This window comes from Cryptotermes secundus, unplaced genomic scaffold (assembly GCF_002891405.2).
Source record: "Cryptotermes secundus unplaced genomic scaffold, Csec_1.0 scaffold693, whole genome shotgun sequence".
In the NCBI taxonomy this organism is placed as follows: domain Eukaryota; kingdom Metazoa; phylum Arthropoda; class Insecta; order Blattodea; family Kalotermitidae; genus Cryptotermes; species Cryptotermes secundus.
The window spans coordinates 563,374-584,934 of record NW_019722434.1 but is presented as its reverse complement, the minus strand read 5'-3'; the positions used below and the strand labels follow the sequence as shown (position 1 = coordinate 584,934).

Genomic DNA, 21,561 nt, shown 5'->3' with positions numbered 1-21,561 from the left:
CAAAGCCTGCCACTGTGCACAGTACTGAGCCTGACTCTGGCTATAAGTAAGTCTCAGAAACGGTTGAGTAGCAGATGACTGTCAGCTTGGTCAAGCCATTATTGTGAAAGTAGCAGGAAAGCTTACAGAATGGCAGAGTAATCTCGTTCCATCCCCAGAATTATACAGCAGTTCTTGTGAGGTGAAGTGCATCTCTTACTGTGTGTTGCAGACAGTTGCAGTCTCTAGAGCATTCTGTTGCCAGCGACATGAGGCTGATCCTTACCATCCTGCAGCAGCAGCAGCATGCAGTCCACAGCTCAGAGTCATCTGGATCCTCAATGATGCCTGACTACAGAGAGGTGCGTTCAGAAACACCTCTACCATTAGTCACTCCCTTCATTTCACTAAGTGAGTCACTGAGACATGTTATGCTAAGTGCATTTTTATGGAATTCGGTATTTGGGTCTACACCAAGAAAATTTATTTTTCCCATTCATGTCAGCTGCAATTCCTCATGAATGTAACGAAGAAATTGAAGTTATCAAATTTTCTGGAAAGAGTTGCTAATTGTATGAAATGCCGGCTCTCATTTGTTTAATGGAGTTGTGCACAGCTACCAACTCACAAATCATGAAACTGAATTCAGACAAAAGTTTAAACTAATCTAATTTGCGTAACGTCATTATCTCCCCCCAAATGTAATACTTACACTGCCTTGACTCCATCTGCTGAACCTCATTTGGGAAAACAGGGCAGATGGCATGAAGAGTATTTCTGTTGCACGTTGAACCACACACCCCTGCCTTGTTTCTTTCAGAGTAGGGAATGTATGTATTTGCCATCACACATAACATTGTATGCAGTTTATACAAAGTATGTACAGTGTCTGAATACTTAAGTAACATGTTTGGACCGTAAAGGTTGTAATCAGGTTGCGATATATGCATTCTAACGGAACTGCTGTTAAGTATTTAAGTTGTTAATGTTGCCAAATATACTGATAAGTTTTATGATTGGTCCCAATTTTAAAACTTAGAACATATGATTCATCATCAGTACTCTGTCAAGACGACAGGTCCACAGTCTCTTCCAAAACAATTCCTCCATTTAATGCGATCTAGAGCTTTCTCCTTCAAGTGACAGTATCCTCTTCTGTCCCCAAGGTCATCCAGCATCTTCTTACGTCTTCTTCCTCGTCTTCTTGTCACTTCTGTCCGCCCCTCAATCTTTCCTTCGATAACTTCTTTTAGAAGGCAGTTTCTGCGTAAAACATGACCAATGCAATTAGCCTTCCGTTTTCTTATTTCGTGTAGGATATTCCTCTGCTCGCTGACTCTAATTAATACTTCTTCATTTCTCACATAATCGGTCCAACTGATCTTCTCCGTCCTTCTCCAATACCACATTTCGAAACTTTCCAGATGTTTCTGATCTACTGCCCTAAGTGTCCATATTTCAGCCCCATACAAAGCGATGCTCCAAAGGTAGCATTTCACTAGTTTCTTCCTCAAATTTAAGTCCAATTTGCTGGTAAAAAGATTCTTCTTCTTGCTAAATGCAGCTTTTGCCATGGCAATCCTGGATTTAATTTCACTAGTACACCTTCCATCATCTGTTAACAAGCTACCCAAATATTTAAAACATTTCACATTCTCCAGTTGTTTTTGGTCTATCTTTATTGTGACTGGGGTTGGTTGTCTCGAAATTTTCATTACTTTTGTTTTTTCCACATTCATTTCCATGCCATAGCACCTTCCAATTTCAATTAGTCTATCAATCATGCCCTGTAGCACAGTTTCTTCCTTAGCCATTAACACAAGGTCATCTGCATATTTCACAGTTTGAATAATTTGCCCTCCTACTTTGAAGTCACCGAGCCCATCCAGAGCTTCCTTGGTAAGGCATTCGCTGTACAAGTTGAACAGAATTGGTGATAAACAGCATCCTTGTCGAACTCCTCTTCCAATCTGCACACTTCCTGTCTCCCCCCTGTCCAGTCGTACTCTAACTTTCTGATCCATGTACAATTTGCTAATCAATCTTCTTTCATGCCAATCGATACCTGTTTCTTTCAGGATCTGCATTAATTTGGTCCAGTTTACCCGGTCAAATGCCTTCTGCCAGTCTATGAAGCAAACACACAGTTCTTCATCTATCTCCAAAGTTCGTTCCGCTATAATTCTCATCATCCCAATTGCATCCCTGGTTCCTTTTCCTCTTCTAAATCCAAACTGATCTTCTCCAAGTACATCCTCTATTTTCCTTTCAATTCTTCTTTTAAGTATCTTTGCTATTATCTTTGCTGTATGTGCAATAAGACTTATTGTGCGATGGTCGCTGCATTTTGTAGCTTTTGTCTTTTTCTTTAAGGCAATCATTGTAACTTCTGTAAAGTCCTTGGGCCACTCTCCACTTTCATATATGGTGTTCATTAGTTTTGTCAGTGTTTTCAAACCACCTTCTCCCAGTAACTTGAGCACATCTCCAGGTACATCATCATCTCCTGTAGCCTTTCCCTTCCTCATTTCCTTGATAGCTTTTTCCACCTCACTTTGTAAAATATATGGTCCTTTCTCGTCTGTATCTACTTCTTCTTCCGGTTCAACTTCTAAGGTTTCTGGCCGATTAGGTCGATCATATAGTTCTGAAATATAATTTTCCCAAATTTTCAGCACTTGCCTCTGATCTACTATTCTATTCCCCTGGGAGTCTTCGATGCCAACATTTTGAATCCCATGATTCTCTTTCCATCCTAGTTCTTTTGTCTTCATGTACATCAAATCATAACGGCCTGTTCTTTGAAATTCCATAATCTCATTACATATCTTCTCAAGATATTCCTTTTTGGCCCTGTCCGTGGCTCTTTTCAATTCATTCCTCAGTCTCCTGTATTTTCTCCTGCCTTCTTAATTGTTGACAATCTTCCATTTCCTTCGCTCCTCCATTTTACTCATCATCTCCTGTGTAACCCATGGTTTTCTTGCTATCTTCTCAACTTTACCTACCAAATCACTGATAGTATCTAACATGCATTCTTTTATATCGTTCCACTGCGCTTCAGCATTTCCGCTTTCACCTTCAATTGCACCGAGTTTCTCTTCTAGAGTCTCTTGCACGCTTTGTCTTTGAGCATATAACTTCTCCAAATCCCATCTGGGTCTGCGCTTTCGAAATCCTATAATTTTCTTCAACCTGGTTCGGAACTTGGCAACCAGCAAGTTGTGGTCAGAGTCAATGTCTGCCCCAGGAAGCGTCTTCACATCCTTCACACTGTTTCTGAATCGATGTTTCACAAGGATGTAGTCCAGCTGATGCCTCTTCCAATCCCCAGGTGCCTTCCATGTGTAAATTCTTCTCTTTGGCTTCTTGAACCAAGTGTTGGTAACAATCAATCCATTTCGTTCACAAAAGTCAATAAGCATTTGACCTCTGTGATTCCGTCTTCCTAGTCCATGTGATCCAACAATATTCTGATATGGTTCATCTCCAACAATGCTGTTCCAGTCTCCCAATATGATGCTGTTTGTGTCTCCTCTTCCATCTTCCTGAAGAATTTCTTCAATTGTGTCATACACTTTTTCCACTTCATCATCTTCATACTCTGATGTTGGCATGTACACTTGTATAATCAGTATATCTACCGGTTCCGCCTTTAACTTCAGAGCAATAATTCTGTCATTACAAGCAATCTTCTTAACAACACTCCTCACTACACTTTTATGCACCACTATTGCCACGTCTTTCAGCCCGTTCACCTCCGGAATAATACACCGTATAATCACCACTTCTTATTTCGCCTTGTCCTTTCCATCGCACTTCGCTGACACCTAGAACAGACACCTCATTCTTCTCCATTTCCGTTTTCAAATTCTCCAATTTCCCTGCTTGATTCAAGATCCTTACAGTCCATGTTCCAATCTTGTATCCATGATGTTTCTTCTGATCTTCGCACTTTTTCCTGTTGTAACACCTACATGACATTTCCTCTAGAAACACTCCCCCCCGGAGATCCGATTGGGGGAGTAGTTTACCTCCGGATTGTTTTGCCTCCAGAGGAAACATGTCACATACATGGTATCTCTGTTTTTGGAAAGAGACTATCCAGGAAAAGTGATAATATGGTAGTTTTTCCATTTGCTTTCCACATCGCAGTACAGCAGCCGTTCAAACCACTCTGGTCACGCCTGCTACTATACGAACTTGAACCATCTCGAGCATCATTTGCTCTGTGCTTCAAGTCGCTACTGATGACGCTGCTTCTGGCATCAGTTTTTGGTGTCTCTCTTCGTCTGATGCCTACCCTTTGACCTGTCCAGCAAGGGAGGCCCTGCCAGTAGCTACGCTACCGCTGGTATAGCTCTCAGGGTTCTTGGCATACTCAAACCCCCTCACCACGATAAGGTGGAGACACCGAGGAGGAAATATGTATATATTGTATATATAACATATAACATATGTATAAAATTACAAAATTATGGGATATCTTCCATTGCACATGTTGCTGTTTTACTAAGCAATTGACTCATCAATGTATTATTTCTGGAGCCATTCTGCCTGTGGCCTGCTCCTTGAGTAATGACTCACATCCATTTTTGTCAACATTTGGTTGGCTATTATATTGTGTGGGTGAAGGTGTTTTGTATGCTAAATTATAGAATAATAATTGTTAACACCATCCCGTGTGATTCAATATGTAGATATTTATTGCTTTACATGTTTCGATCAGCTGACCATTTCAGAAAGCATAAGATCAACATGTTCAGGAACTACTATTACAAAATTCATAATACATACTTAGAAGTTTTTATATAAAAGTTATTTACAATAATTTGAATTAAATCTTATTAGTATCCAATATCCAATTGAATTGAATTGATATGGTTTGTGTCTTTGTGCCTCTTCTGTTAAAATGGAATATTGGGGTGTTATTCGCAGTCCTCAGGGGTCCTGATAATGATGCCCCCTTTCTTTAGCTTGTTATGGTTGTGTATCGTTGTGTTGTCTGGAAATACCGAGACATCACAGCAATACAGAACCAAAGTAGTGTGACAGAGCAGAATGTATAGAGTTGAGGTGCATTCATGTTTTGCTGTCATACTATTGAAGCTGAGATTGTGTTGTGAATTTCCCTTTTATTCAGTGTTTTTGTTGTTAATTTAGGTTTCTGTTATTTTTGGCATATGTTGTTATGTGGTGGTGTTGCTAGAATGTCCAGCAAGAAAGTATTACAAAACAGCACATCTGTCTTTAAAAATTAGAGTGTAGCTCTTGGTGTTTTTTTGAGATTGTCAGTTTGAATCTAGCCAGTAGGCTGGCTGTTCTCATGACTGCATGGCTAATTATGCCCCCCTCCCCACTTCCTGCTTGCAGTCTTCCTCAGACTATGGTCAGAGGTCTAGGAGGTCATCCAGGGAGCACAGTTCCCATGTACAAAGGAGCTATAGCATCTCTCAGGACAGTCCGTCAAATTTCAGGTGGGTCAAATGATGTGAGAGGCCTTAAGAAAGTCCATGATCATAAAAACAGGTCAGTGACTTGGTTGATTGTTTTCATGCGTTTACACTGCCAACACATCCAACCAGATATGTAGTTAAATTAACTTAAACTTTGGTAGTGGTATTTCTGCGGTGCCCAGATATGATGTTGGTATCACTACAGCCTGGTTGCTAGGGCCTTCTTTAGTCTGCAGAAGTTTAAATTAAGAGTAAGGAAGACCTTATGACATGTTTGTTTCTTTACATTCCTCAGAAATACCAACAGAGCATGAATTTTATGTCACACACAAAGGTATATTGATTAAGAGATTGGGATTAAATGCACAAAGAATACATGATCAGAACCACAGTAAATGAATGGCAGCTGCTGATTATCATTCTGCCAGGTATCATTATTTCGTGTTGGCTTTGTTATGTTGTTAAGCCTATTTAAACATCATTCAAATGTTCCTGATGTCTGACCTTTGGGGGGGGGACTGTGAAACTGATAACTGTCTGGTGATTATATTGTATTGTATTTATTAACATTCATTAATTCATTCAGGTACATGGCCATTGATATAGAAATTGTCAGCAGATTACATTGATATTTACATAAGATTGTCTTAACATAAAATATATATAAGAAACTAATGCATATAACTAAAATACGAAGCTATAATTACTGGGATACCCCAAGGTCAAATTTATTATTCCTATCAAGATACTCTTCAACTGAATAGAAAGCGTTTTCTAGAAGAAACTTTCTCAATTTATGTTTAATTTTATTAATATCATGTGCAACTTGCTTGATATTGAGAGGTAGAGAGATAAATAAGGTAATACCGGAATAGTATACTCCTTTTTGAACTTCAGTTAGACTTACTCAAGGAACATGGAAGTCCAATTTTTGGCAGGTATATATTTTATTATTATTTATTTTATTATGAAAAAATCCATATGCTTTACAAGAAACATAAGAGTTGAAAAGATACATTTGGAATAAAGAGTTAAAATTCCAAGTTTACTAAACATTTTCCTACAGGAATCCCTTGCTTTGGCTTTCATGATAATTCTTACAATTCGTTTCTTGGCTATAAAAATAGATCTACTGTGTGGCGAATTGCCCCAAAACATGATACCACAATTTAACACTGAATGAGCATAGGAGAAGTAGATCTGTTTCAGGATTTTCAATTCTAATGCAGGTCTGAGGGAACGAACCATGTAGCCTAACGAATTTAATATTATATTTAAGCATCCTGTTGCACTCCATACGATAAATGATATGAACTCCGTCCCAAGTGCAAACAGTATATTATCAAGGACATATAATATATTGTTTGCACTTGGGATGGAGTTCATATCATTTATCGTAACGAATTTAACTTTGAATTTATATAGTCAATATGTTCTTTCCATATTAATGAAGATTCTATTATAATACCTAAAAATTTAATGGCGTTAGTAGAGTTAATTTTATAAGTATTGAATTCAGTGGTATCCGAAGTCCAATGACTAATATTTGGAAGGAACTGCATTCATTCATTCATTCATTCATTTATTTTTATTTGTTCACAAGATCTACATTTGGCGATATTGCCTCAGATATAGAACACGTCCATATAGTTTAAATGTCCATAAGGATAGTGTCATAATAAAATACAGAAAGTACAAATATACAAATGTAAGTTTAAAAACATCCAGAGAACCACGTTATAACACAAAACATCATATACATAACAATTCACCATCATAACAGTAATTATAAACACGCAAAACACATGATAATGCCACCTGTTTAACTTAAATTTCATCAGTACAATTTGAGTTATCTAAAATATCTTTGAGGACAAGGTCCCATAGTATACAAACAACTCATAGTACCAATAGATACAAAATAAAACATTTATTTTATTCACATTTCATTAAAATTGGTTCCAAATTCAGTTATATTGCAATTAAGATTTTAATCTTATATCATAAAAATATAATATAATGTTACATTTAATCCTTATAGTTAAAATATTTGTCCATGGTATAAAATGAGTGAAGAAATAAAAAATTTTTCAATACCAGTTTAAATTGTTCAGCATTTTGAGATATCTCCTTTATAGTGGCTGATAAGCCATTAAACACCTTTATTCCCACACAGTAGGCCCCCCTTCTGAAAAACTGTCAGTTGAGATAGTGGTTGATGTAAATCATGTTTTGCCCTAGTATTAACATTGTGAATGGCAGAGTTTGTTTCAAAATAATGTCTATTATTGATCACAAATAAAGAGAGTGAATAAATATATTGGGATTTTAGTGTTAATATTTTCGGTTCTCTGAAATGTTTCCTACATGACTCTCTACTTGTAATCCCTTTAATTATTCTTATGGCTTTCTTTTGTAATCTAAAAATTAAGTCACTATGACAAGTATTTCCCCAAAATATTATCCCATAGGTCATGATCGAATGAAAGTAAGCATAGTATACCATTCTTACTACTTCCTGGGACAGGAGAGGCTTTGTTATTCTTATTGCATAGCAGGCTGAGCTTAGCTTAGATACAGTTAAGTCTATATGAACCTTCCATATTATCGAGTACTAATCCGAGGAATTTAGTATTATACTTATTAGTTATTTTCTTATTTCCATTCATTATATTTAATTCAAGTAGTGTATTAGCCTTCGTTCCAAACTGCATGAATTGGGTCTTTTCCACACTTAAAGATAAAAGATTGGAAGTGTGGGAACATCACACATACTATCACGCTATTTCTACAGCGCTCACTATCCAGCTCACTTTTCACCATCACGCGCGCTAACCAATCACGTTGCAAGTCAAAGTCAGAGTCAGAGTCATGTTACAACTGACGGTCAGTCAGTCTGTCTGTCTTGGTGTCGAGCCCCAGCTGGGGCTCATGACCAGATATTTCTTTTGAATGAAAGTTACTGTCTTGTCTGTGTGGAGCGCCCTCTCTGACGAGAGGTCGGGTCTGTCATTTGTCAGTCAGTCTGTATTAATAAGTCCACTGTCTGTATTTACATATACACACTTATTCCTTACTTCAATGTACAATATATACAAGGCCTCTGTCAGTCCAGGCTAGGTACAGCAGATTATGCCCTTTTCTTTTTTCCTAGTATTATTAGCTACCACGGCAGTCTAGTCACTTGATCGGTCGTATGCCTGACCACCGCCAAGTTAAAGCCTCTTATACTTTCTGTGGCGGGCTTCGCCTTGTCCGATGTTGCGAACATTCTCATTATCATGATTTTGTATGACTTCTGCTTGTTGCATGCATAATTTTGTTATAAAGTTATATACATACGGGATTTTCAATGCCATGCGCCTTGGAAAATTGCCAGTGGTGCAGAGAACCTTGTTTTGCAGGCGCTGCAATTTAACTAGATGGGTGTCTGCCCCAAACTCCCAGGCGGGACTAGCATAAGTCATTATGGATCTAATAAGATTGTGGGGCTCTTGTCAATGTGTGTAGTCTTGTCATTACTCCTATGACAACCCACTTCTTCAGAACAGTTTGTTGGCCCTGAAAAGGACCGTGGTGGCTGAGATGCTTGACCGGTGAGGTAGGGCGGCGCGCGCCGGTAAGGAGAAAGGCTAGTTACGGTGAATGGCTGGTGAAAAGGCTAGTCGTTGAGCGCGGTCGTAGGAGCCATGAGGCAGTGGCTACGCCAGAAGCCCAGTGAGTCGGACCGTAACACGACCACCGGCGAGTCCAGGCGCGGTGCCCCAGTGAGTCGGGTGTGAGAGCGCCGGAGAGCCGAGGCAGTCGTGCCTGGCGCAGCCTGCCGATGTCTCCGAAAACCGAGCGCTGGCGTTGAAGCCTGCTGGCTGAAGTTGCTTGCTGTGTGGCTTGATCGTAGACTGCTGTCAGACTGAATCGAACTGAATGACTCGGCGTTGGAACCGCCCCTTTTTACACACTGCTCGGTGGGGCGGAGCCAAACTCGAAAGTGAGGAGGAAGAATTGATTGGCTAGCGCGCGTAATGACGTAGATGCGTGCTAGCAGCGATCCCAGTATAAATATGAACGTTTGAAGCAATCTGGTTGGTTAGCGTGGACAGGAGGCTGATCGGACATAAATTCTGAGGAAATTTCGGGTCTTTACGCGGTTTAGGTAAAGTTATTATTTTTGCTTCCTTCCAAGTATTTGGAAAATGAGAGATCCGAAAACAGTGATTGAATAAATGAGTTAGTTGAACCAATGGTCGCCTTGGAAGGTGCCTGAGGCATTCATTTGGGATGCTATCAATTCCACAGGCCTTTTTTAATTTCAAAGCTTTATTAATTTCTGAACGTCACATGGTCTGATCCTTTGAGGGGGGTTGTCATCTACGGTTTCCAGCAGAGCATGAACTCTAGCCTCCACCCGCTGTTCATGGTTTTCGTCGCACAGGTCATGTGGCGTGAACTGAATTTCCAAACAGTCGGCAATTTCGTTGGCTTTTTCAGAAGGATAAAATTTAAGGCCAGAAGAACCATGAATAGCAGTTGGTGCCCTTGGTCCGTCTCTCTTAAGGAGAGATTTCGCAATGGGCCATATAGTCTGAGGTGTGACTTCAGCGTTACCTATTTTTGTTTCCCACCGTTCAAGTGCCTTTTTTTTCAGGTTATTCGCCTGATTGATTTGATGACCCAATTGACTGCCATTTTACACGCTGGATCCCTGGTTTCAGGGGGTCTACTTCTCTCGTGGTCATCGACCGCCTGAGTCTTGTCTTACTCTAAATGGAAGAAATATTCAATTTGTAAATAGTGCAAAATATGTAGGTGTAATCTTCGATAAGAGAGTGACATGGAGATTACACATAGAAATGATCAAAGCCAAGGCCTTCAGAACATTCATTAGAGTATATTCCCAATTCAAAAGTGAGCGATTGAGCGCTAACATTAAACTGCCCCTCCATAAAGATCTTATTAGATCCATAATGACTTACGCTAGTCCCGCCTGGGAGTTTGCGGCAGACACCCATCTAGTTAAATTGCAGCGCCTGCAAAACAAGGTTCTCTGCACCATTGGCAATTTTCCAAGGCGCACACCAGTCCGCGATTTGCACATGGCATTCAAAATCCCGTACGTATATGACTATAACAAAATTATGCAGGTAACAAGCAGAAGTCATACAAAATCATGATAATGACAATGTTCGCAACATCGGACAAGGCGAAGCCTGCCACAGAAAGTATAAGAGGCTTTAACTTGGCGGTGGTCAGGCATATGACCGATCAAGTGACTAGACTGCCGTGGTCGCTAATAATACTAGGAAAAAAGAAAAGGGCATAATCTGCTGTACCTAGCCTGGACTGACAGAGGCCTTGTATATATTGTACATTGAAGTAAGGAATAAGTGTGTATATGTAAATATATGTAAATACAGACAGTGGACTTATTAATACAGACTGACTGACAAATGACAGACCTGACTTCTCGTCTGAGAGGGTACTCCACATAGACAAGACAGTAACTTTCATTCAAAAGAAATATCTGGTCATGAGCCCCAGTTGTGGCTCGACACCAAGACAGACAGACTGACTGACTGTCAGTTGCAACATGACTCTGACTCTGACTCTGACTGACTCGCAAGTCAGTCAGCAGTCAGTCAGCGTCGTCAGTGTCAGTGACCACACCAGCCTCTCAGCAATCACACTTCATACAGCGCGAACGGTCTTTGGAGTCATCGGCACTTCACTGCGCCAGGGACGGCTGCCTCGGCTCTCCGGCGGTCATGCCCGATTCACTGGGCATCTTGGCTGCCTCAACTCGCTGGCGGTCATGCCTGACTCACTGGGCAACTGGCGCAGCTGCCGCCACTCCAGTGACCACGCTCCGCAAGCAGACTTCTTCCAGCAACCACGCAACTTCCGTCAACTGCCGCACTGCAGCCAGTCAACTTCTGACAACTGCCGCACTGCGGCCAGTCAACTAACTCGGCTGCCACAACATTAGTCAACACACCGCAGCCAGCATCTATTTCTACCGGCGCATGCAGCCCTACTTCACTGGCCAAACATCCCAGCCAAACGGCCCTTTTCAGGGCCTACAAACTTTCCAAAGCGGTTTGTCTATTGGAGTATTGACAAATCCCACAGAAGTAAACCATTCATTTATACTTTGAAATATTTTGTTTACAGTATCTTCAAATTCTGTCTGATTAATACTATTAATGATTATACTAGTATCATCGGCAAATAAGACCATCCTTGCTTCATTATTTATTTATACTTAGAGCATTGATATAGAGCAAAAAATTAATGGTCCTAGTATCGAGCCTTGAGGGATCCCACGCCTTATCAATCCCCAATTTGAGCTATTTTTATTATTACTATCTAAATTCACTCTCTGGTATCTACCCTCTAAATAGGATGTGATCAATTTAAGTGTTACATCTCTTATTCCATAAAACTTCAGCTTCTTTAATAAGTTGTCATAATCAACACAGTCAAAGGCCTTACATAAGTCACAAAAAATACCTCCAGTCAACATCCTAGTATTTAGTGATTTTAATATTTCATCAATCAGACTAAAGGTGGCTTTCTCTGTTGATGGTACTGGTCTAACGCCAAACTGCTCAGTTGCCAAAATATTATTAGTTTCTATGTGTTGTAGCAATCTATCATATATAATTCTTTCAAACACTTTGGAGAATGAAGCCAGCAGAGAAATTGGCCTATAGTTTGCCATAATTTCTTTATCTCCCTTCTTATATACTGGTCTTACTATACAGTATTTTAATGTAGTAGGGAAATTTCCCGATGTTATGATTTTATTACCAATATAATTTAAAGGGGAACTAATTAAGGGTGCGCTAATCTTCAATATCTTTGTGGAAATTCCATCATGACCATATGAGTTCTTTGATCTTAAAGATCTAATAATTTGTTCTATTTCTTTTGTAGATGTACTCTTAAATTTTATATTAGGGAAGAAATTCTGCCTCAACTTTTACATATAATATTCTGGGCCTTCATCTTTATTATTTTTGTTATTTTTAAGATCTAGTATAATTTCTTCCATCACTGTTAAGAAATATTTATTAAATGCTTCAGGGGAGTTATAATATTTGTTGTGGGTATATCCCCTTGTTCTGTTAGTTTCTTCCTTTATAATATCCCAGGTCGTTTTGATCTTATTAGCATAATCTATAACCCTCTTATTATACATTGACCTTTTAGCCTCTTTAATTACCTGTGATAGTATTTTACAATATTATTCATAATACTTTCTTATATTTATATCATTACTATCCCTCTTAAGCAAATAAAGATAGTTTTTATGTCTACAAGAGATCCTTATGCCAGGTGTAATCCAATCATTTTTATTGACCCTCTCTATTATTTTTTGAGGGGTAAACTTGCATAAAATATTCTTAAATCACTGTTTAAAAACATATTAAATAGCAGATCAACATTCTTATCATCATTACTATTAAATATATCATCCCAGGATTCGTAACTTAGTCTGATTTTAAATTCATCCATAGTATATTTATTTATATCTCTAGTGATATGGATGTATTGTTTCAATACTTGAGGCTTTATGTTGATAACATCAAGCAGTTGGGCATCGTGGTCTGATACCCCACTGTACAAGGGTCTAATTGCATAATTTATAATTTTATGAATATCAATAAATATGTTATCTATTATTGTTCTAGATTGATTTTGGATTCTAGTAGGGAAATGTACTATAGATGACAGATTATAAGTCTGCAATACTGCATCTAGCCGTTTTTTTATCGTCTGTTAAATAATCTATATTTATGTCCCCACATATAATAAACTTTGATTCTACTTTATAAAGTGAATTTATTATTTCGTCTAACCCATTAAGAAATGAAATAAAATTGCCAGTAAATATATGTATATACAATATACAAATAATGATATTTTTACAACATAGAACATAAGTAAAAACAACAAAATTCTTTAATATTATAAACACAAATGTATTTCCTCAACAATAACTGTACTCTGTTAGTTCTTATAGCACGCAACTAGTTTGGCCGTGGCGCCACTGCCTTCACTCACTTGCCCTAATGATAATATGTACGCACATTGTTCTTGCGTCACGTACTTTACGTCTAGTACTAAGAAGAAAACCCGATCAAAACGGACACACTTCTTTTTATCAATAGCACTCAACTGATGCTTGTCTGCTGGAAGGCACGGACATCGAAGATATTCATCGCATTCTCTGCTGCAACTGAACCAGCAGTTGGTTCTGATCCTCTAGCATCTTCTTCATTGAATCAATCTCCTTCTGCGTTTCGGCATGGAATTGGTCTTGCAGCTCCCTTCTCTGTTTGATTGCCTGCACCTCCCCATTCAATCGAGCAGATCGCTGGTCTTCCTTGTGCACCAAGTCTACCACAACTTTCATCTGTGAGACGAGCCCAGTATTCTCATGAAACAAAATGCTCATGATCTCCTGTTCTGTTTTGCCTTCCCTACGCCACCACCGTCGATATATATAACGTGGGAGATAATACAACACATTAATAATGAAGACTGGGATGAGCTCGAAAATCAGCGGGGCAAGAAGCGTCCACAAATTCTGGAGTTCTGCTGGTGTGCCCCATCCTTGAAATTCCCAGAACTGCGCGGATTCCATTTCTTCTGCTGAGGCGATGGTCCCAACTGGGATTGTTTCGGATGCTGGAGCTGGTTCTGGCGGTGGAGTTGATTCGAGTGCTGGAGCTGGTTCGGACAGTGCAGTTGATTCGGGTGCTGGAATTTCTTCTAGTCCTGGAGTTAATTCTGGCGCTGGAGTTGTTTCGGATGCTGGAGCTGGTTCTGGCGGTGGAGTTGATTCGGGTGCTGGAGTTGGTTCGGGCGCTGGAGCTGGTTCTGGCGGTGGAGTTGCCTCGGGTGCTGGAATTTCTTCTAGTCCTGGAGTTAATTCGGGCGGTAGAAATGGTTCGAGTGCTCGAATTTGTTCAAATGCTGAACTTAATTCGGGCGTTGGAATTAGGTCGGATGATTGTAATGAGGGAAAATATCCTCCTTTGAAAATTCCCGCAGGAATTGCTAACATTGCTATGCTGAATACGGTAATTAATATACTCTTATTTGTCTCCATTTTTTGTTTGCTTATATCTGTAAGCTTGAAAGTAAATAGATCTCCTTCCTGTTTCTTCCTCGCAAGGTCTTCTGACACCAGTTATTTCGTGTTCGTCACTGTCTTCTCTCTGGCTTCACAATTCGCACTCTCACTCTGGATACCAAGCACATACTGGCTCACACCCCTCCAGCCGGCCTTTTATACTGCTCTCTGCTGCCACGTAGTCACAGCGGTCTCCCCTGTTACGTCACAGTGTGAAGTGCTGATACGTTATCGCGCGGGGTGCCACGTGGCGATGGCGCTGTGTTACGTGGCCTGTTACGTGGCACAGGCAGCGCTGATACGTTACCGCGCGGGGTGCCACTTGGCGATGGCGCTGTGTTACGTGGCCTGTTACGTGGCACAGGCAGCGGCTCCTATGCTGTTACAATGGTCCCCTATCACAACTGCTCTGCTGTTACGTCATCGCTGGCAACGTGTGTTACCAGGTCCTATCAGTCTTCTTTATGTCATTTGGTCACTATCAGATATATAACTTTAAGCCAAGACTACTACTATCAAAGAGGATGTCTGTAGAAATCATGAATAAACCCCAAAAAAACATATCGTGTAATTAGTGATTTATAGTACTGGCTGTATCACATTTTAGTCGCTGTCATAACGACATCTTTAAGTCACGACGTCAGCTGCCAAAAAGGAAATCCTTGTAAATTACGAATAAAAATAATCATTGAACTGTGTAATTAACAACTTTAAGACACGACTTCAGCTGCCAATAAGGAAATCCGTAGAAAATGTGAATAAAAATAATCACTAAATTTTGTAATTAATAAGCGTATGTTCTCTGCAAGGTTAAGTGAGAACTAGGGTTTTTTTTGGGAGGGGTCAGCGTTTTTATTGGTCATTGTGTCGTATTCAGGATAGAATATATATATATTTTTTAATTTATTGTATAGTTTCGTCTTTCAATTACTTTGTGGTGGGGGATGCCTTGATTATACGAATGCGCCCAGCACTTTGATCTCGTGATGGTCGTCAGCGGTGGTGAAAGCGTCGTAGGTTATGTTTTTCTTTTTTAGTTTTTGCTGTCTTCGCCGTAGATTCGCAAGGAGGAATTAAGTATTAACTTTGCTATTTTAATTAATCCGTCACGTGAACATACAGAATTTATTGTACTAATGCTTTTAAATGGCAGTATGTTATTTGGACATATGCATTAAGTGGAAGTTCATGAATAGTTTTTGTATTTACGAGCACCATTTTGTTGTTGTTAATTTGTGGTTTGTTCAGCTGTGCAGTTGGTAACTTAGATCGCTTAGATCTTGTAACGTACTAAGGGCGTATAGTGTTATTACACTCTGTTTATAACGCTTATAAACCCCGGTTTATAAGACTTTATTATCGATTACATGTTCGTTGTGGAGGCAGGTAGGACATTACATTGGAGATAAGTTGGCATTAAAATATCTGTGGATAATGCCTCCTTCTCGGTTGATATTGGAGGTAAGAATAGGTTACTTAAGTCCCATAAAACATTCATGTAATTTGTTTATTTCTTTGCTGTTTTCCCCACTTGACCTTGCTTAGAAATGTGTTTTGCATGCACTTTTTGGTTTCAGTTTTCAAGCACTACACAAAAATATGTTCCATTTCGTTTTTTAGCATGGGAGACTGAAGGAATAGGCTGTCAGGATATAGATCAGGACCAATGTAGGTGGTGGTTGTGAACACAATAATGAACGTTTCAGTTTGATTAATGCATGGAATTCGTTGATTAACTGAGCAGCTGTCAGATTCTCAAGAAAAACTCTGCACAGTGCAGGTGGCTTTTTCATGGGGAGGGATGGGGCATCGTGTCATGATTTGGGGTTCGTGAAATTTAGCCAGTGTAAGCATAACCTGAGTCAGCCCAATTCTTATCCTCTCAATCATTTTCTTAACAGTTTTTATGAAGAGTGTGGTCGTCTGGGCTGTAACACTGTGTAGTTTCAAATACAAACATTACAGCATAGAAGGCTGTTCCCTTTATATTCAGTGCCATTAGAATCTCTAGTCCAAAATGTTGGCCTACCATCTGCAGAATTGTCTCTTCCTTTGTGATTTTCAAACCAAAATTTGGTATGCAGGATTTGTGGTTCTCATAGTGGTGGTAATGAAGAATTCTGTCTTCTGAGATATCTGTGTAGTTGGTTGAAAGTCAACCAACATTTCAGAGGACATGTCACCATCATCTTCAGGGGTGAAGAATGAGCCAAACAAGAATCCACCATGAATCTATTGATTCTGTAGTGTATTTCATGTATGAATGAAAAGTCTGCAGTCTGTTCTCCGTTCTCACAATCCTTCCTTTTTTATTTCTTGCCAGCTCTTTCCTTATGTTTTGATGTTTTTCAGTACCTGGCTGAACCATCTTGTTCAGGGGCATCCCATTGCTTTCAAATTTTAATTCTGATGCCCTTCTCACTACCCCTGTTTTTCTTCCCCTTTTCTTGTACATGGCAAGACCTGTTTCTCCTTCCACTATGTTAAATTTTGAACTGCAACTCCTCTGAGAAATCTGTTTGTAATTATATTTATCCCTTTTTTATTTTTCAGTCTTTTTATGTATTCGTGAAGGTTGCAATATTTCTTGTCCATATAAGCCTTGATTTGGTCACCTTTACAGAATTATCCAAAGAATATGCATCAAGAAGTTCCACAAGAGCTTTGCATAGAAGGGTAAACAGAAAAACAGATCCTGCACCATTGTAATGTAAATATGATCTGTCTGTAATACTGATGACATATGCCAGTCATTACTGACTTTCTGCATTTTGATATAGCTATGATGAGTGATTGTTTCAGGTTTTTTTATTGCTAGTGGGGTGGGACTAAGGCCCTTGCACTGCGGCCACTTCTGGCCTATTGTACCAGCCCCAGATGATAGGTAAGGGTGATTGTGGAGTGTTCCACACTAATAGTGTAGTCTGTGTGGGTGAACATTTGTTTGGTATGTTTCCTACTCAAAATAAACTAAATAAGGAAATGCTTTATCACCACTGCTTTTCAACTTTACTTTAGATTCTGGCACTGGGAAGGTCCAGGGATGAAGCGACAGGAGGTTGGAGAAAATCGCAAAATGAGGAGCTTCATAGCTTGTATTCTTTGCCAAAGATAATTAAAAGGATCAAGTCAAAGAAAACAAAATAAGTAGGGCATGTAGCATGCAGACAGGAGATGACAAATGCATGTAGGATTTTGGTGGGAAAGCCAGAAGGAAATAGACAACTAAGAGGCCTAGACATAGATTGGAGGATAATGTTAAAATGGATATTAAAGAAACAGGATGAGGTAGTGTGGACTGGTTTAATCTGGCACATGATAGGGACCAGTACAGACTCATGTGAACACAGTAATGAACCTTGAAGGTCCATAAACTGTTGGGAAATTCTTTAGTGGGTGAACAGCTGCTGGCTTCTTAAGAAGGGCTCTGGTCCATGTGGTCAGTCAGTTAATTATTTAGTACAGTAGTAAAGGAATACAACAAACCACGTACATTATATGAGTAAGGAACGATAGCAAACGAAATGACATGAAATCATTCAAAGTAAAAGTTTTGTATTCTCACAATAAATTGATAGTTCCATCAGTAAAGCCAGTAGCTATGAGTGGTGTGACCAGATTTTAGGATGGTTCAGGGTTTCCCTCTGCACCTCCATAGATCCAGAGAGGAAGCATTGTCCATGTGCCAGGTGGCTGAAGCATGAAGTTGATCACTGACCTCTGTGCTTCAGACCCCCCACGCTGGAAGATCAGACCTCATCGCAGCAGCCCTGCCCCTCTACAGATGTGTCCCATTCTCACAGGAGTGGTAGCAGTGACTCGCACCAGAGACCACCACATCTGCAGGCTCAATTGCCATCCGTCCCACAGACTGCGATACCAGAGCTTCCCACCAGAAGGCTCTACCAGCAACAGCCTGTGCGAATCCCACAACGAAGCCAGTCCCAACCTGCTGACCTCACTCAGGTCTGCTCATGTTCTGTGCAAATGCTTCCAAATGCTTATATTGCGTTTAGATGTTGAGCAAAATGTCATTTAAAAACACTGAGTCAGTATCCAGACGCATTTTCTGCTGCAGGTGCATCACTCACCTTCCCTAAGCTGGCGGCAGTCCTCACCCTTGCAGCCCTCCACACGGGGTGGTGACACAGAGAGCGACGATGCTTGGTCCATGCACCACACCCCGAGGGGCACAGGAAGTGATGATGCTACCTCCTGGGAGTTCCGAGAAGCACCAGGAGCCCGGCTAGAGGCGCCAATTGCTCGTCTGGAATCTCTGGATGAGCTGGACCAGGGGCAGGTGTGTCCCTGTGCAGCTCATCAGCATTATATACTGTACAGAATACGTGTGTGACTATAGATGGGGTTCGGGTTGGTGAATAGATGTATTGACCACCTACAGATTCTAACTGCACACACTTCACAGTTTACTGTAGCACACAGTCTGGTGTTATTAGTGTGTTACTAGACGTTTTCTGGTAACAGCTCTAACAGTAGTTATTCCTCTGCCTCCAGCTCAAGTCCTCTCCCACAGACCCCTGTACAGAACCCCCTATCAGCTCTAAGCTCCAAACCTTGTCTTGCCTGTAGAAAACACAGCTGTCTGTGTTGAGGTCCAACTGTTGCATAGCTGCAGGAATGCGTTTACTGAGCCATTTCCTAGAAACAGGTGTGGTGTGTTTGCTTGTCTCACAGTCATTGCATAGTAACAGCTCTACATGCTACAATACTAATTACACAGCAGATTATTGTTTCTCACCTGCACAGTGAACCCGTGGTCATATTGACATGTGGTTTGCTTCTCTGGGGTGAGTGTGATGGTATTTGGTTTCTCCACTTTGTCTGAACCATTTGAATAACTGGGGAGAACTAAAAAAAAAAAAACATTTCATTTGAAAACTGTTGTAATCTGTTAAGGCTGATATTTCTTATTGATGTGAAGTTGTTTGTGAAACAGCAGCAACAAAAATAATAATTTTCCCCTCTTTCCAGGATTCACGGAGCAGCAGTCCAAATGCTGGTACCCCCAGTGGACAGAAACCGGAGGCTCAGTCTTCAGACGTGTAGACAGTTGCAGCTTCTGGCAGGTTTCATGTCCCATGGCTTCTTGTTGGAGACGAACAAGGAATCTGTGAAGGGCCTTGACAAAGCTCATTGGAGATTGAAGTTCTGTGATGAAGTCTACCACTGCATGTGTGCTTGTATCAAGTGTCGTGTAGGTATCACTAGTTTTGCTTCATGTACAGCCTGGAGAATTAACATCTGGAAATGAACTAGATAACAGAATTTTAGCAGTTTTAATACTTGACTGCATCACAAGTTCAGGTGTCACCATAACCGAAAAGATTTGTATACCCAGTTCTTTTCTTGCTGAAACTTCACAGAAGTGTACCGGAGTAAGTAACTTTATCAGAAACCTCTGTTGGTGGCAAAGAGGAGTGATCTGAAAATTATGTAATGTAGGGTAATTTTAAGAGGACAGATGATGAGAATTTCCTTAAGACTGCACAGTGCTCCATTTGAATTGCTATAATTCCGTAATATCTATATGTGACTGTGTTTTAATTTTAAATTGTCCCACTGCCTGATGTCACTCTTGCCTCCTTCATTTCAAGTTCACCATTGAGTGCAGATCTGCTGCCAAAATCTCAGTCCCTCCACAGTGTTTCCCCACACTGCCTTGCAGTTCTCAGCAAAACACCAAGCTCTATTAGCTGTCAGCTTTCTGAGTTTTATCTAAGGAGGAGATTGATGTATAGTATCAATGTATCTATCGCCAGAGTTTTCATTTCAGTATCACTACATGGTATGTACTTTTACTTATATTTGAATGATATATTTATTGTTCTCATTGTATATAAATATGTATATATATATATATATGTGTGTGTGCAGGGTGATGTATATATCATGCTCAGAAGAGTGTATATAAGTAGCTTTGTATATAGACTGGCGCGACTCCTCGGATACGAGTTCCGCTTGTGTGCAAGAGTGTGCGCTTGAATGTTGAAGCAGAAATGTTTGGAAATTTCAAAATGAAACACGTTTTTATCAAATTACGTTTATGCTCAGGTATAAATTTAATTATGGACTTTTTATGTTTGAATATTGTTGAAAGCAAATTATTGTTGAGTGTCTTAACTTGATTGCGAACTCATGGTTGTGATGTAGACCAGCTTATGGTGGAGACAACTCCAGCCATTCATTTTACATACTTCGAATACAGTGTACGATTGGCCCTTCCATTTTGGAGCAAAGGACTCAAATACACGCAAGTTTGATAGGCGATACTGATAAGTAATGACTAAATATTTATTTTTTCTGACATTAATATGCATATTGTTTGAAGGAGATAGGGTGTTCATTGACATACTTTATGACAGGTATAGTCTTTTTGTTGTGATGCCACACAGTTCAGAGAGAGCTGAATGTTTTGGAGAAACATGCCACTTGCATCTTCAGACTCAAAGAATAAGCTCAGCTCAGCTTACCTCCAGCTTCTGCTGGTTTCTCGTTTGACTTATTCCTCAACTCTGAATTTGAAGATGATAATTCCCTGTGAAATGTTCAGCTCTCTCTGAACTGCACCGTTTTATGACCCAGAAAACACTTTCTGTAGTTGCTGCCATGAGAACCGCTTCAAATGTAGCTTAACTTTATATCTACGAAAATTGCGATATATGAAGTGTTTTTTTACCACATATGTTTTGTGTTCAGGCAGCATCTATGTGACTGCCAGGAGTTTTTCCTTACCCCATTGTGTACAGCAAAGTTTGTGCCAGCTGCAGAATGCCCCAACAAAAGCACCCCCCCCCCCCCCCGGNGTCCAGTATTCAACAATTTTTTTAATTATAAATTGTTGCTCTCACATGAAGGAGAAAGCTCTAGATCGCATTAAGTGGAGGAACTGTTTTGGAAGAGACTGTGGACCTGTCGTCTTGACAGATTACTGATGAATGAATGAATGAAATTGTTGTATGGCCCAAG

General features: G+C 40.0%; 1 protein-coding gene across 8 annotated transcripts in view; it reads left to right on the top strand.

Annotated features, from left to right (window-relative positions):
* The window catches only part of LOC111861471 (potassium voltage-gated channel unc-103), a 164,757-nt gene extending 144,476 nt beyond the window's left edge, over nt 1-20,281 (top strand). For all 8 annotated transcript variants that reach the window (XM_033750334.1, XM_033750337.1, XM_033750335.1 and 5 more), the window contains 5 exons: nt 212-341; nt 5,353-5,456; nt 18,306-18,540; nt 18,653-18,874; nt 19,567-20,281. In XM_033750334.1, coding sequence (XP_033606225.1) covers nt 212-341; nt 5,353-5,456; nt 18,306-18,540; nt 18,653-18,874; nt 19,567-19,641 — 766 coding nt within the window. In that variant the 3' untranslated portion in view covers nt 19,642-20,281. The remainder of the gene's footprint in view (nt 1-211; nt 342-5,352; nt 5,457-18,305; nt 18,541-18,652; nt 18,875-19,566) is intronic.
* Nucleotides 20,282-21,561: the final 1,280 nt, after the last annotated feature.